The sequence below is a fragment of the Ostrea edulis genome, chromosome 10 (genome assembly GCF_947568905.1).
Source record: "Ostrea edulis chromosome 10, xbOstEdul1.1, whole genome shotgun sequence".
NCBI lineage: Eukaryota > Metazoa > Mollusca > Bivalvia > Ostreida > Ostreidae > Ostrea > Ostrea edulis.
Window position 1 is genome coordinate 32,668,759 of NC_079173.1, and position 15,845 is coordinate 32,684,603.

Consider the following 15,845-nt stretch of genomic DNA (forward strand, 5'->3'; position numbering starts at 1 on the left):
TTTAGCAAATATACGAGGTAAATGACGTTGCCTATGCAAGTCATCATACATTATGGATAGAATGTAGAGGATAATGACATAAAATCTTTTACGGAGCACAGTTTCAAAAGATTAGAATACAGAGTCCCAAGAATAAAAGAGACATAGATTGTTTATAAGCTATAGATTTGACTGGTGCCTTACATGGCTTCTAACGCTGGTGTTATCGATAATTTTCAAATATTAGTTACTAGAAATAAAACTTTAAAACTTTGAAAAATAAAAGCATTGGGGAAAGTCGCACTAAGTTAAGTAAACTATAAGATACGTTCACTCAATTGTGTTCACTATCGGCACCCATAAGTATCTGTTCTGAGTAAAGGACACTCAAGTACAGGGGAGAGGGGGGGGGGGGGGGGCACTAACTGGTAAAGTGTGTGACAAAAACAGTAGAAGAAGCCATTTAAAAAACTGCAAAGAATAAAAGTGACAATGACACAATATCGATTGATTGTATATTGTTTAACGTCCCACTCGAGAATTTTTTACTCATATGGAGACGCCACCATTGCCGGTGAATAGCTGCAAAATTTAGGCCTTTGTTCTGCGTTTGCGGTCGCATCCGAAGGACCGCCCCATTTAGTCGCCTCTTACGACAAGCAAGGGGTACTGAGGACCAGTTCTAATCCGGACCCCACGGCACAACTATAAGTAAAGTTCGATATATTGATTTGGTTGCTAAAGGGGCGATGTTTTATCCAACCTGTAGAAATGGGAAACCAAAACAACTCAGATAATTCTTGAGCATCAAGTAAAGACATTTGATTTTATCCGAATGTATGGAGATGAATATCGTACAGAATTATGTTGTTGAGAGTATAAAAATGCTGAGAGAGAGAGAGAGAGAGAGAGAGAGAGAGAGAGAGAGAGAGAGAGAGAGAGAGAGAGAGAGAGAGAGAGAGACTTGTCATTTATCCCGACTCATATAACTCTACAGTAATTACTAAACATGAAACATGAAATAATGGTAGCAAAATCGAATTTTGGAAAACTCCAAAAGGCGAACTTAGATATTCTACAAGTGTTGCTACTGAACAAACAACTGAGTCTGCATTTGCGTTAGCCCTTTCAGCCATACGACAAGTCAAAGAATCTGCTATGATAATCAAAGGGCAGATTTTGACTGCCACAAAATTGCCAGTGACCTACCATGACCACCTCTCCATCATCTCTGAAGACATGACATGTGTATAGAATATGGAAAGAATATTTCATTATATTTCTTTCTCAAGTCGCATCAGACAACCCATCTTTTCTTTTCAAGGGCAAAAGGTCTGCTAAATTGTACTCTAAGTTAAGGGTTAAGTTCTTTAAAGCAAAATACATGTTTGCAAATCTCCATATTGTGTTTGTAAGATTCCCGGAGTTTTTTTCAGTTTTTAACAATACGTTAATGACAAATTTCATGTTTTGCTCAACACTTAATTTAAATTTAATCAAACGTTTAGATGACCTCATATAATGGAATGACCCGACTCCTCCATTGTAAGCTAAAATATACTCCTCTAAGTGTATATAAAATAGCATCAGAGCATTCCAACTCGGTCTCAGTCACATCGAGAGAAGACTTACTTTGAAAGGTAACTGACTTTGATAGTGCGGATATTACACCATCGTCGGAAACCCACGGTTGATTACGCTTCGTTCCTCTCTCCATCACCCGTGGGTCCATTTATTCCTACTCGCTCGTTCTCATGAATAATTAATGAGACAATTTGATTGGGCGCTCATGGAAAACCCTAAGCGAATTTGTCCAATCAAAAAGACGCTTTCAGCCCAATTTCAGTATACAATTGCTGTGATAGCAAAGTTAAGTTAGTGCTACCTTTAAAAACAGAAGAGTTACATTACTATAACGATTACTTTGATTGGACGATATTTTAAAATATTTATTCATGAGAACGAGCGAGTAGGAATGAATGGACCCAGGGGTGATGGAGAGAGGAGCGAAGCGTAATCAACCGTGGGTTTCCGACGATGATATTACACTGACCAGAGAGTGATTCAGTGGCCCGAACAGAGCTTAGCTGTTCATTCTCTTAGCTCACCTTATAATTTGGCTATCCTGGTGGTCGGTCAAGACCATAGTGCTGACTTTGTCAAGGAATATGTGAGGCAATAGAGATAGAGGCTCGAATAGTGCCGGTGTTGTAGAGTGAGTCTTCCCCCATAATGAGACACACCCCCCCCCGGAAACCTTCCACCGGAAGCCTCACTCTAGAGCAGGAGAATCCCCGGGGAAGTCTCACTCTAGACTTTAAACTTGTACAACTTTAGGAAGGTAGGTAGGTAGGTACGTCCCTGTCCGATAAACTAAAATTTATTTCATAGTTTGCGCAGGAGGGGATGAAAGCAGGGGTGTACCTCTAGAGCAAGACTTCAAGAGGGTGTTATGGCTCTAGAAGTGAGTCTTCCCCCTGGGTGTAAGGTTTATTCTAGAGCAATTCTGCTGGGGGGAAGGCTCACTCTAGAGCGAGACTACCAGGGGGCGGGGGGCGGGGGGTCACTCTAGAGCCATACTTCCGGGGGAAAGGATCACTCTAGAGCCAGACTTCCGCAGGGGGAAGGCTCACTATGGGGGGGAGGGGGGTGTGGCTCTATAACACCAGCATATCTCTTTTGCTTCCCTATTAGTTAGGAAGCTAAGTCGTTGGTCTTCTATTCTGAACTCAGAATTAATAAATATACATCTAATCAGTGATTGAGGATAGTTTTATTGTTTAAATTCTAAAAGCGGCAAGAACACATTGGTTAACTATAACGATGAGATTAGTCTTTGTTTTGATTTTTACATTTTGTGTTAAAATTATAGAACGCAGATTTACTCCTCCCCTCGCCAAAGAGTGACGGTGACCCCGGGGTACAACTACATCTATAAGACATACTTCAAGCTTCTGAACTTACCGGAGGGCACCAGCTATACTAAACTGGTACTGCGCGTCAACATCAAAGTCAACGGTACAGGGGTGATGTTTAATTTTGTATTTACCGAGCAGCAGTAAATGTAGAGTTTACATTGTCACGCTTTCAGTTCTGTATTCATTCCCAGGTGGTAAATGTCACGGATCATTCTGGTGAATCACGTGAAAATTCTATTACTGTGTTAAAAAAAGAAAGCAATGGTCGGTTTTATAAATCAATTATCAGAAATGATTCAGTCAGTATGTATAGTTATAGGCTAATCTCCAAAAGACTAGAACTATGAAAAATACATGTAACGGTACCATGTTAATGTTTTCCATAGGATCGTCGAAGTTCTTTAAGCTGGGTGATATGCCATTACAACAGTTAAAATTTGGATGGACAGAGATTGGTGGAGATTTTCTGACACCTGCTGGTAAATTATATGATATAATCCATTTTCGCGGGGTCAACTTTTCGCGGATCAAATCCTCCGCGAATATGAGAAAATCTGTTGACACAGCGAAGGACAATTCTACCACCAGGAAATGGAGTCATAGTGAATATGTTGTATATTCTCCCATTCATAACTATGTTCCATCACCCGATGCAGTTATTTATAGTAACATGTGAAATAATCGGGAGGATTCTGATTGGTTGATTTTATTTTATTTCAGTCTTGGAATTTCCCCGTATATGTATGGTGTCCGGATAGGGCCATTTGCGAAAGCGTGACTGCACGTTAGTCACAACACGCCGTCACGCCAACAAGCAACGCGTCTTCGCGCTCTCACGACAACAAGCAACGCGCCTTCGCGCTCTCACGCTAACAAGCAACGCGCCTTCGCGCAGACAAGCAACGCGCCTTCTCACTCTCACGACAACAACCAACGCACCTTTGCGCAGACAAGTAACGCTGCTCGAAGGCGTAATGCTTGTTGGCGTGAGAGCGCGAAGGCGCGTTGATTGTTGTCGTGAGAGCGCGAAGGCGTGTTGCTTGTCTTGCGCGAAGGCGTTTTGCTTGTTGGCGTGAGAGCGAGAAGGCGCGTTGCTTGTTGGCGTGACGGCGTGTTGTGACTAACGTGCAGTCACGCTTTTGCAAATGGCCCTATCCGGACACCATATATATGTAATCATTCCCACGTGTGTGTAAAATCATTCCCACGTGTAGAACATTGAGCGCACCGTTTTGTCTGTTACATATAAATGTTATTTCTAAAAAGTTGGCATCAGATGAAAGAGAAGACCTTACAAAACAACAACAACAACAACCCCCCCCCCCCCCCCCCAAGTAAAAAAAAAACAAACAAAAAAACCTGCAAATGTGTAATGGAAGAAATGGGAGAAATCAGCCAAGTGCTGATTACGCTCGCTGTTGCTTAACTTGCGTGAGAGAGAGAGAGAGAGAGAGAGAGAGAGAGAGAGAGAGAGACGTCATTATATAGGAAAGCTAGCATACCCGCGAGGCAGTATTTGTTCCCTCTTATACTGTCCGCTACAATATTGATAGGTCACATGAAGGTGGAACTAACTTAGAAAAGCCGATTTGGTCGGCGTGTTGAAAATATGCAGTGCCACTTTTAAATATTGGACTGAGAGTACACTAATGGTAGTAATGCACGCAATTTTTTAATGCCACTCCTAGAAATGTTGACTCCATGAAAATAACTATATTTTAAAGTTTTATTGCATCTTAGACTGTTGAGTTTAAAGTGTTGCACGTAATTGCAGGTTGAATTATTCATATATTTTTCCAGGAGCCACCGATGTTCAAGTTTATATAACAATTGACAACACAGAAATAAATTTCATTCAGGATTCTGCAAGCATGAAGCGTTTAAAACCGAATCTGCACTGGATGGGGCATGCTGAATCCCGAATAAATAATATTCGGAAAGCCCCAATCAGTTTCAGGTGAGCATTGCTTTTTATCGACATACATGTAAGTTATATCCATGATTATTCAGATAAAAAGATCTAATGTCCTCTATTTTTTTTTGCATTCTACCATTATACTCGTTTCCATTTTCTGCAGACTTGGTGGAACACCGATTTCAGGAGCAGTTGTAGAGGTAGTTCTTATTCAAATTTACAGCGATATAAAAATGATTGTTTAACTACGGGGCACAATACTCGTCTGGTCAGTCGGTCACCCTGACCACCCTCAGCCAAGGACATACGCGACATTTCTCAATAAAATAATTCTTCTTGACATTTCACGTACAATTCACTTGCGTTTTATTTCGTCGCTACAAAAAACAAAAACAAAAAAATTGGGGTATATTACCATGTATGTTTTAGAGTTAGCATATTTTGATAGTTGTTGCAAGTAAAAATTAAAATTCAGTAAGTTGTATAAATGGACAGAAGGAGAGAAACATCTTTAGAACAATCGGGTATCGAAGCCGCGACCTTTGTATTACTAGTTAGATGATCTAACCACCGAGCTACCTATGCAGATATACAAAGTATGGTAATATTACTACAATAGGAAATTTAAATCTATTCGGAAATCATACAAGAACTCTTCATATCGAGGAGATGAAAAAAATAATTTAGAGAAAATGTCCGAAACGTCGGGCATGTCCTTAACATAGCTATCGTAGGTTGTCAGCGTCACGTGAAGTATACGGACATGAAGCGACACAGTTCAAGCCATCATGTATTCTCAAAAATAAAATTTACTTGTTTATTCAATATCTATGATTACACTGTACATACGGAAACTTGTCTGACACCACTCCACTTGATCAAATGTGGGATATTTTCCCCATTCAGCTCATTCAACAGAGAAGTGCATATCCATTTGGAACAGCCATCAAACTGGATAAGTTTAACGTTCCTGCCTATCAGTTTTTCACAGATTTCGTGCTGAGACATTTTAATTGGGCAGTTATAGCAAACAAACTGAAATGGTACGGAATAGAGAGGATTCAGGTAATTATTGATTCGTCACCATCGTAATAATCTCTATAGCTCACCATCGTAATAATCTCTATAGCTCACCATCGTAATAATCTATATAGCTAACCATCGTAATAATCTCTATAGCTCACCATCGTAATAATCTCTATAGCTAACCATCGTAATAATCTCTATAGCTCACCATCGTAATAATCTCTATAGCTAACCGTCGTAATAATCTCTATAGCTAACCATCGTAATAATATATATAGCTAATCGTCGTAATAATCTCTATAGCTAACCATCGTTATAATCTCTATTGCTAACCATCTTAATAATCTCTATAGCTAACCATCGTAATAATCTCTATAGCTAACCATTGTAATACTCTCTATAGCTAACCATCGTAATAATCTCTATAGCTAACCATCGTTACACTCTCTATAACTAACCATCGTTATAATCTCTATAGCTAACCACCGTAATAATCTCTATAGCTAACCATCATAATAATCTCTATAGCTAACCATCGTAATAATCTCTATACCTAACCATCATAATAATCTCTATAGCTAACCATCGTTATGATCTTTATAGTTAACCATCGTAATAATCTCTATAACCAACCATCGTTATAATCTCTATAGCTAACCATCGTTATAATCTCTATAACTAACCATCATAATAATCTCTATAGGTAACCATTGTAATAATCTCTATAGCTAACCATCGTAATAATCTCTATAGCTAACCATCGTTATAATCTCTGTAGTCAACCATCGTTATAATCTCTGTAGTCAACCATCGTTATAATCTCTATTGTTGACCATCGTCATAATCTCTGTAACTAACCATCGTTATAATCTCTATAGCTAACCATTGTAATAATCTCTATAGCTAACCATCGTAATAATCTCTATAGCTAACCATCGTTATAATCTCTGTAGTCAACCACTCGTAATAATCTCCAGATCAACCAAGACTCATATGTAGAGCTCTATCGCGTAAATTTAAGACATGCATGGGTTACGAGACACCGTACAATATATATACTGTTTATTGCCTGCAATTTCTCGATTTCTGTTTATAAGACCGCAGTAAATATTCTGTTTATTATAGGACCGCAGTCAATATTCTGAATCACTTGCCGCACTCAAAGTACTGGAAAGCCACGGGTAAGAATGTCAAAACAAGCACATATTTACAAAATATTTACGTAAAACGACTCTGGAAGTGAATGTACTGTCGATCTTTGGTTGAAATCCTTAAATATATCACTGGTAATGTAAATATGAAAATAATTAAAATATGAGGCATTTGTTGCTTCATATTTCATTTTAAAATGTACCAATGAAAACAAATAATTAGTATCAAGATTTGTTTTGCAATTTAACTTTATGATCGCTTTGTGTACGTTTTATAAAATAGAAACCAGGCATAAATCATCATGCAACTTAAGCGACATGGTCAGCTCTTGTAATTTTATAGAATAAAGTCTCGCGGACACAATATGTTTTGGGGCGTGGACAAGTTCGTCAATTCCTGGCTTTACAGTATGTCACCGTCCGAACTGGTCGCTGAACTACAATCTCACGTACAGGAAGTCATCAACAACACGAAAGGAAGGTAAGTTAATTAACCTTAAGGAGGTATGTTACACCAGAGAAAATTGATATGGATGAAAAGTGGAGGATATGTACAACAATATTTTGAAATTGAAGACTTTCAAATTTACTCTATTTAGTCAAAAAATGCAGTTTTAGTAGAAAGTAATCTGAAAAATAAAATTAAACCCGCGATCTACAGTTCAGCAATCGACATGCTAACCTTCTGAGTTACATGTACTCAGCTAAGCGATGATATTTGAAATGAATGGACAAAAAGGCAAATTAACCGTAATTTCTAGTGTACTTTCACATCAACAACACGAAAGAAAGGCAAATTAAAATCACAGCAACACGAAAGGAAGGCAAGTTAACTTCTAAGTTCTAGTGTACTTTCACAAATCCTTCACAAAACTTGCTATCTGAACGTTAGGTTTCATAGACTATACATGTATCTGATTGGCTCCTGGCCTAGAACATAAAAGAAATCAGATTCTGTATACCTACATTTTATACGATGTTGAGCAATGTTTACGCACAGAAGACGGTCAGATAGACTGATGTATTGGTCATAGCTTTCTAAATACATGTATATAAAATGTACACACACTCTTAAAACAGAGTCTGTTGTGGGCCCATTAAGAAATATTAACCGCTGATTTTCAACATGTTTGCCAAATTGTATCAATTATTAAGTGTGTGCATTGAAGTTAAAAGGCATAATTCTGTCACCCTGGAGCAGACTTGCGCACTGGGATGTCAACAACGAAAATCTCCATGGTGACTGGTATGAACGCAATACGACGGACCCAGATATCACACCTAAAATGTTTCAGTGGATTCACTCCCAGGAACCGGAAACTAAGTTATTCCTGAATGATTACTCCGCCATACCAAAACCTGACCTAACAACAGTACGCCATTAATCACATGTAACAGTGCGCGCAGTAGCTTTGATATAAGACCAAAGTCTAGATTTTAATCAATCAAAACTTAACTTTTTGTCATTTTCAGGCTATCAAGAATCAAGCTGTCCGATTTCTTCAAAATAACATACCCATTCATGGTATCGGGGTACAAAGTCATTTCTACACTACGGTTATCGATATGGATGCAATAAAGGTAGGCAATTTACGACTGATCTGAAGACAAGGTCTGACTAATTTTTGACCGAATCAGATATCTCATTTACCCTAGTAGCTACACAACGGTTTCACAGAGCTGGGTATCCACAAAAGTTACGTCACGCGAGACAACCCCGCTCTACATTTCGATAATCCTAACGAAGTATGGACAACATTATCTTGAGACCAAGGACACACCACAGTTGCGTTTCTAACCTCCCCCTGTTGCGAGGGGATCTGAAGTGTTTGCGTCGACTCTCTGTCCAGAGAATAAACTGCTTTTGGAAGTGACCCCGACCAGCTCCGTATTCCTCTCCGGAAATAAAACATCCGTTTCTCCAATATTCTACGGGCTTTTTCTAAGAGTCACCATAGTGGATAATCACAACAAATACATCTTCATTTAGGAATAAATTTATGAGCTTAATATTGTAGTGAAATTATAACCTTTCCATTAACTTAAAAGGGATTTATAACAGTACTTATATCTACCCTGATATATAACCGTGCTTGTATCCATTCTGAAAACGCGAAAATAATCAGGAGCGAAATCAGAGGAGTGAACAGTAAATAAAGACGAATGAACATTAGGATATAACTAGGAAGAACTGTTTTAGCACTCTAAAACTGATGTCCCCTCTTCCATATTCCATAGTTTTAATAACATTTTAATAACATTTTTAAGGATCATCTTTAGAATGGAAATTAAGAGTTACGGTACATAACAATCAACTATATGTATACAATATGAGCTTCAACCAAGAAACAGTGTTGTGAACATATGATAGTCAATTAAACTTACCTGACACTTCTCCTATATGGCTTATCGGCCAGCCTTCATTATCATTTAATGATGTTCATATTCCGATGTTTATATTGGTCTGATCAGGGATTTGATATTTTCCTTCAATTTACAGTGGATCAAAGAGGAGTGTTTTATAGCTTTTTTTTCATGTACAAAGGGTATATTCACTTTCCTACTGTTACGTAAGAATAACAGTCATTGTTTTGTAACAACAATGACGTTGGTCACTTCAATGTTGAATCTTCCCTTCATCTTTTTCCTCTATGCACAAAGTAAAATGCATAGTGCCTATGTTCCTGCCCATGCATTTTCCTCTATACCATGCAGTATATTAAGGGGAGGAGATCGTATTTTGGAACACTTTCACTTTTGGAAGCTGCGGAGACGATTAATTGTTTTAAAAAACACAAATCATGTTTTATGAAATATTTAACTAGAATCTATTTCAATCTTTTGTAGTACAGATTGGACAAACTGGCCGAGGCAGGACTGGACATATGGGCGACGGAGCTAACGGTGGATGAAGTTGATGACGTCAAAAAAGCAGATGCCCTGGAGAAACTCCTGACCATGTACTTCAGTCACCCGTCGGTGGGCGGGGTCATTCTTTGGCATTTTTGGAATGAATCTCTATGGCATCCCAACGAGAATCTGTTTGATGGACCGGATATCAAGGTATAAAATGTAGGGCTCTTGTTTTCAAAAAGAAACCAACATCAGCAAAGAAATAGGGTGAAATACCGTATAAAATACCCGTCATACTGTATAACGTGGTTAACAAAACAACTATTGAAATCATTGTTTTCTTTGGGTCTCTGAAGCCTAATGCAGCTGGCCAGAAGTTTCTGGACCTTGTCCACGGGGCGTGGAAATCTAACATCAGTGAAGGTGTGATTCCCGGACAGACTTACAACATCACAGCGTTCTTAGGAGAATACATTCTGAACGTTAAACACAACGGTCAAGTCCTACATCAACAGAACTTTACACTAGACTCCGCGGGACGGGACATCACTGTCTATTTATCAGGTACATAGCTACATCCGCCATCCCACCGCTCACGTTAGCTCAGTGGTTAGAGTATTCGCTTCGCAATCGGAAGGTTGTGAGTTCGAGCCCCGCTCGTGCCATATCAAACCTATGATGTAAACATAGGTTGTGATTGCTCCTTCGCCAAACGCTCGGCATTTATGAACGAGAATCACTGCTACGGCTCTGAGCGTCAATCATTAAGTGTAAATTGTGGTACTTCATATACGGCGAGTGACGTCTCAACATGATTGAAACATTCTCAAAGGGGGGTAAAACAAACAAACAAAACATGCATAATTGGGTTAGAAGTCTCAATTCTAAAGAGGTATGATGCAGGGGTATTTTATGGGGGGGGGGGGGGGGGGGGTAAAATTAGACTGTTACATTCACTTGTATTCATCAGAATGTATTGTCCGAAAGCTACGTGTTTCAACAAGATATGGATCATGTAATTACATGTACTTTACAAATGATAGATATCGGTCAAAAGATCTGAGGATCTTAATATGTTTCCCCATGTTATGCAATACTCACCTACTAGAAGTAAAACTTTATCTTATCATCATCGAAGCCTCTATGCTATGATTGCATAGTGATGAGTGAAATGTTAATCTGTGTAAGGCTGAGCTTCATAATTGAGGTCAGATTTAAAAAATACATGACCAGTATCCATATCCTCATTTTGTAGATGACCAGCGAAGCGTTTCACGAGTCCAGTTTAGTAAGTGTCAGTCTTTATTCTTTACCAATGTTAAGTGCCCATCATATACTATTATATACTTTATACACTAATCATAGTTAAGGATATAGGAAACCCCCAAACACAATCATTATACAATGTTGTAATCTATTTGTAAATGTTTCAATATTGCTAAAAACTTGTATTTGTTACAAAATTTCCCTATGGACACCACCTTTATTTTTGCATTCTTCACAGATCTTTACTTTGATAAATAATAAAAAAGTCCAATAAACTTAGAAAATCCTACTTCATTTGAGTCTTGGGCCATATTGTATATCCTTGACTTTAGGTACCCTCTATACACTAATCAGAGTTATGTCCCCTCTATACACTAATCAGAGTTATGTCCCCTCTATACACTAATCAGAGTTATGTCCCCTCTATACACTAATTAGAGTTATGTCCCCCTATACACTAATCAGAGTTATGTCCCCTCTATACACTAATTAGAGTTAAGTCCTCTCTATACACTAATCAGAGTTATGTCCCCTCTATACACTAATCAGAGTTAAGTCCTCTCTATACACTAATCAGAGTTATGTCCCCTCTATACACTAATCAGAGTTATGTCCCCTCTATATACTAATCAGAGTTATGTCCCCTCTATACACTAATCAGAGTTATGTCCCCTCTATATACTAATCAGAGTCATATCCTTTCTATACATTAATCAAAGTTAAGTCTCCTAAATACACTAATCAGACTTAAGTCCTCTCTATATACTAATCAGAGTTATGCCCCCTCTATATACTAATCAGAGTTATGTCCCCTCTATACACTAATCAGAGTTATGCCCCCTCTATATACTAATCAGAGTTACATGTATGTCCCCTCTATATACTAATTAGAGTTATGTCCCCTGTATACACTTATCAGAGTTATGTCCCCTCTATACACTAATCAGAGCTATGTCCCCTCTATACACTAATCAGAGTTATGTCCTCTCTATACACTAATCAGAGTTATGTCCCCTCTATACACTAATCAGAGTATAAGTCCCCTCTATACACTAATCAGAGTTATGCCCCCTCTATATACTAATTAGAGTTAAGTCCCCTCTATACACTAATGAGAGTTATGTCCCCTCTATAAACTAATCAGAGTTATGTCCCCTCTATACACTAATCAGAGTTATGTCCCCTCTATACACTAATCAGAGTTAAGTCCTTTCTATACACTAATCAGAGTTATGCCCCCTCTATATACTAATTAGAGTTAAGTCCCCTCTATACACTAATCAGAGTTATGTCCCCTCTATAAACTAATCAGAGTCATATCCTTTCTATACATTAATCATAGTTAAGTCTCCTAAATACAGTCATCAGAGTTATATCCCCTTTATACAACAATCAGAGTTATGTTCCCTTTATATACTAATCACAGTTAAATCCCTTCTATACACTAATCGGAGTTCAGTACATGTATATTCATCTTAAGATAGTGGCTTTCTTTTTCCAATGTAACATTTCTATCCTGCTATCATATCTTATAAAACAGAATGAATAAAGGGGGACACTATCTTTCTGAGTAATTCTATATTGCATTAACAGACACTATTTCATGGTATCATCGTAGGGCTAATCAACCCAAGCATGAAAAGGGACAGAAAATATCTATACTATTAGGAAATCTTAATTTTGTGGAAATAATTATACTATTTACAGTCTCAGTGCGTTTCTGATATCTTTATATATAACAATATATTTACCGAATGCCTCTGGGGTTTTTTTTTCTCTCTTTTTTTTTTAAAAACAAAAATCGTCAGAAAAATATATCTTGATTGCATGTACTTTACAAAGAAACAGAAGACGCTTTAATGTGTAGTGTAAAAAGGGTCCTAGAATTGGGTGCTCTTTACGACTGTGATAAAACTTAAAATCGGAATGCTTGAATCTAACATTGATATGTTTAAATTTTTGTTTAATTTCTTTCAGGCGCATGGATTCCTTACAGGGGACAGTGTGTAACGTCCCAGGGGAGACGACTGTTGGCTATCCCTAAGATTGTTATTCTGTGTATTTGTTTGCTGCCTGCCTTTGTTGCAATGCTTTCCGGATGATTTTCTTGTGATACTACACTTGTCCTTCGGTTACCTTCTGGACAGTAAGCCTGTTACCCTCTACATTGTGTGCTTGACCTTCAGTCATCCTGTGTTCGAACTACTTGACTTTAAGTTACCCTTTCCAATTTACTTCCAGTTAGCTTCTGGATAGTGAGCTTAAACTTCAGTTACTATCCGGATATTGCGATTGATCTTCGGTTACTTTCTGGATAGTGTACTTGACCTTCGGTTTCCCTCTGGATCGTGCACTTGACCATCAATTATCATCTATATTTTCTTTGAAGTGTTGTGGTGTCAATGCAGAAATTTTGATAACATGGTACTGTTTCATTTCGACATAGATTAGATTAAATATATAGACATTTGTAGGTATTCGGTACTGTGTATGATATAAAGCTGAAAACCTGACCCTGAGATCATTATCCACGTTTTGCTATAATAGCGTTTAGTCACAGTTTTTTGTTTGTTTGTTTGTGAATTTATGTGAACTTTGACCTCGTATATCTCTTTGAGGTCATCGAATACCATGACAAATTTTATAAAACAAATTGCTCCCTGTCGTATTTCTTACCAAATTATATGACATATGCCTACTCCAAATCGGGGTACATATAGAAATGAATTGATTTAAAAAATAATGTCATATTGTCTTTAAAAAACCTCTAAAATGTGCCGGTAGAAAAAAGGTTAAATAGCTGGATCTTCCAGGACCTAAGACTTTATTAGACGAACAATTGTCTCAGACAGATGTTTATCCAGACTTTGGATTTTATTACTGTATTTCCTTTTCCTGAAACTTATTCATAACGTCCCATTCGCGAATTCTTCACTCATGCAGAGACGTCACTTTATTTAGCGGAAGTGCTACCAATCTTTAAACATTTATGATGCTTACAGCCGAAACGGGTCCTTCGTTTTAAGGTCATACCCAACAGACCCGTGACTTTTCACTTTAAAGCCGGGCGCTTGGCGAAAGGAAATGCTTAATATGTGTCAAAATAATAACATAAGGAGACGTCACCACTGCCGGTGAAGGGCTGCAAAATTTAGGCCTATGCTCGGCGCTTATGGCCTTTGAGCAGGTGAGGATCTTTATCGTGCCACACCTGCTGTGACACGGAGCCTCGGTTTTTGTGGTTTCATCCGAAGGACCGCCCATTTATTCGCCTCAAGAAAAGATTACGACAAGCAAAGGGTTCTTGGGACTTATTCTAACCCGGATCCCACGGGATTATTAACTAATATTTGAGCATTAAGGCAAATGACAACTCATAAACATAGATACTAGTTTAGTTGTTCTCAAATAATTTTAACTAGATAAAATGGATGATTAATTTATTAACTTGAAAAATATTCATAAAAGGGTCGGTGCTCTAATCTTATAGGATAACCCTTAAATATACAAATCTTACTTCCAGCAGGCTGCTCATTAGGTACCCGCTTCGATCAATACGATTTGATAGTCTATAAAACAGAAAAAAAATTCGTAATTTTTAGAACTATTCAAGAAGTATTTAAGCAGATTAATTGAAAATTGTCAGTTTGGAAATAATGGCTGACAAAAGCCTAGTTCACATTTCATTGTTTTGTTGATTGATTGTATATAGTTTAACGCCCCTTTCGAGAATTTTTCACCCATGTGGAAACGTTACCTATTCAATGAAGAGCTTCAAATTTAGGCCTATGCTCGGCGCTTACGACCTTTGAGCAAGAAGGGATCTTTTCGTGCTACACCTGCTGCAATACAGGGTCTCGGGGTTTTGCGGTCTCACCCGAAGGACCGCCCTATTTAGTCGCCTCTTACGACAGACAAGGGGTACTGAGGACCTATTCTAACCCGGATCCCCACGGACAGACAATTTAATAACATTTTGATATACTGTAAAACAATTTTTATTTGCGTGTGAAAAAATTTCGCGAGGTTCACACCAAACTCTTTCTCGAAGCGAATCAGTCTTTAATGTCTTGTGTATCTGTTTAAGATTATCTCGGTCGCGAAATAAAGTCGTTGCGAAAAAAAGTTTGTTTACAAATTCTACATGATAAAGTCCTGATTGTAGATGTTTTCAAATTCACCAAATGTGCATATTTCACCACGGTTTTAAAGGTTTCTAGCATATGTTGGAAGAGAATTCGATACTATTGTACTAGTCAGGATCTATATTGAACGTCTTCGTTTTGACGTGGGCACCGGGACTGAGAACCAAACCCGTGTTCTCAAACCGTCACCACTCGGAAGTGAAATAAAACTTTCTCTCAGAATATATATATGTTTGACGACTATTGATCGTATAGATACGAGTATTTCTCCGGGAAAGATAAGAAGGTAATGGATGGCTGTTTACTTAAACATAATACGTGTACTCGCGGAGTAGCACATCACGTTAACGATCGCTCTCGGAGCTTTACCCCCAAAGTATTCGATAGGCATAAAGAATGATAATACATATATCTCATGGAAGAAAATACAGGGCCTTCTAGCAAATTCATTAAATCAGAAGAAAGCAATCTACAAGTGCACTTAATGAAGAGAAAATGTTGTCTATATGAAATCTTTTTTTAGCGCTCAATAGACGCCAACCAGGAAGTCCGTCATATTTCTTTCAGACACCCTGACTCTCCCCATATATAC

At 38.0% G+C, this 15,845-nt stretch overlaps 1 protein-coding gene and 1 long non-coding RNA gene across 2 annotated transcripts; both read left to right on the forward strand.

The window, feature by feature from the left end:
* The first annotated feature begins 2,859 nt into the window (after nt 1-2,859).
* LOC130050728 (uncharacterized) lies at nt 2,860-4,848 on the forward strand. Its single transcript, XR_008798973.1, has 3 exons — nt 2,860-2,997; nt 3,284-3,376; nt 4,698-4,848. It is a non-coding gene; the product is annotated as an uncharacterized LOC130050728 (long non-coding RNA).
* Nucleotides 4,849-5,694: 846 nt separating this feature from the next.
* LOC125648675 (uncharacterized) lies at nt 5,695-13,773 on the forward strand. The gene is made up of 9 exons (XM_056150928.1): nt 5,695-5,877; nt 6,964-7,019; nt 7,333-7,470; nt 8,191-8,362; nt 8,463-8,570; nt 9,837-10,052; nt 10,199-10,406; nt 11,098-11,130; nt 13,086-13,773. Exons 1-9 carry the CDS (start codon nt 5,695-5,697, stop codon nt 13,208-13,210), a joined length of 1,239 nt encoding a protein of 412 aa, XP_056006903.1. The 3' UTR covers nt 13,211-13,773.
* The last annotated feature ends 2,072 nt before the right edge of the window (nt 13,774-15,845 follow it).

Excerpts from the sequence above, each read along its gene's own strand:
- LOC125648675 (XM_056150928.1), top strand. The coding sequence starts at position 5,695 with ATGTGGGATATTTTCCCCATTCAGCTCATTCAACAGAGAAGTGCATAT. Across the intron at positions 7,020-7,332 it reads AAAGTACTGGAAAGCCACGG|AATAAAGTCTCGCGGACACA; the intron begins GTAAGAATGTCA and ends GTAATTTTATAG. Across the intron at positions 10,407-11,097 it reads CATCACTGTCTATTTATCAG|ATGACCAGCGAAGCGTTTCA; the intron begins GTACATAGCTAC and ends CTCATTTTGTAG.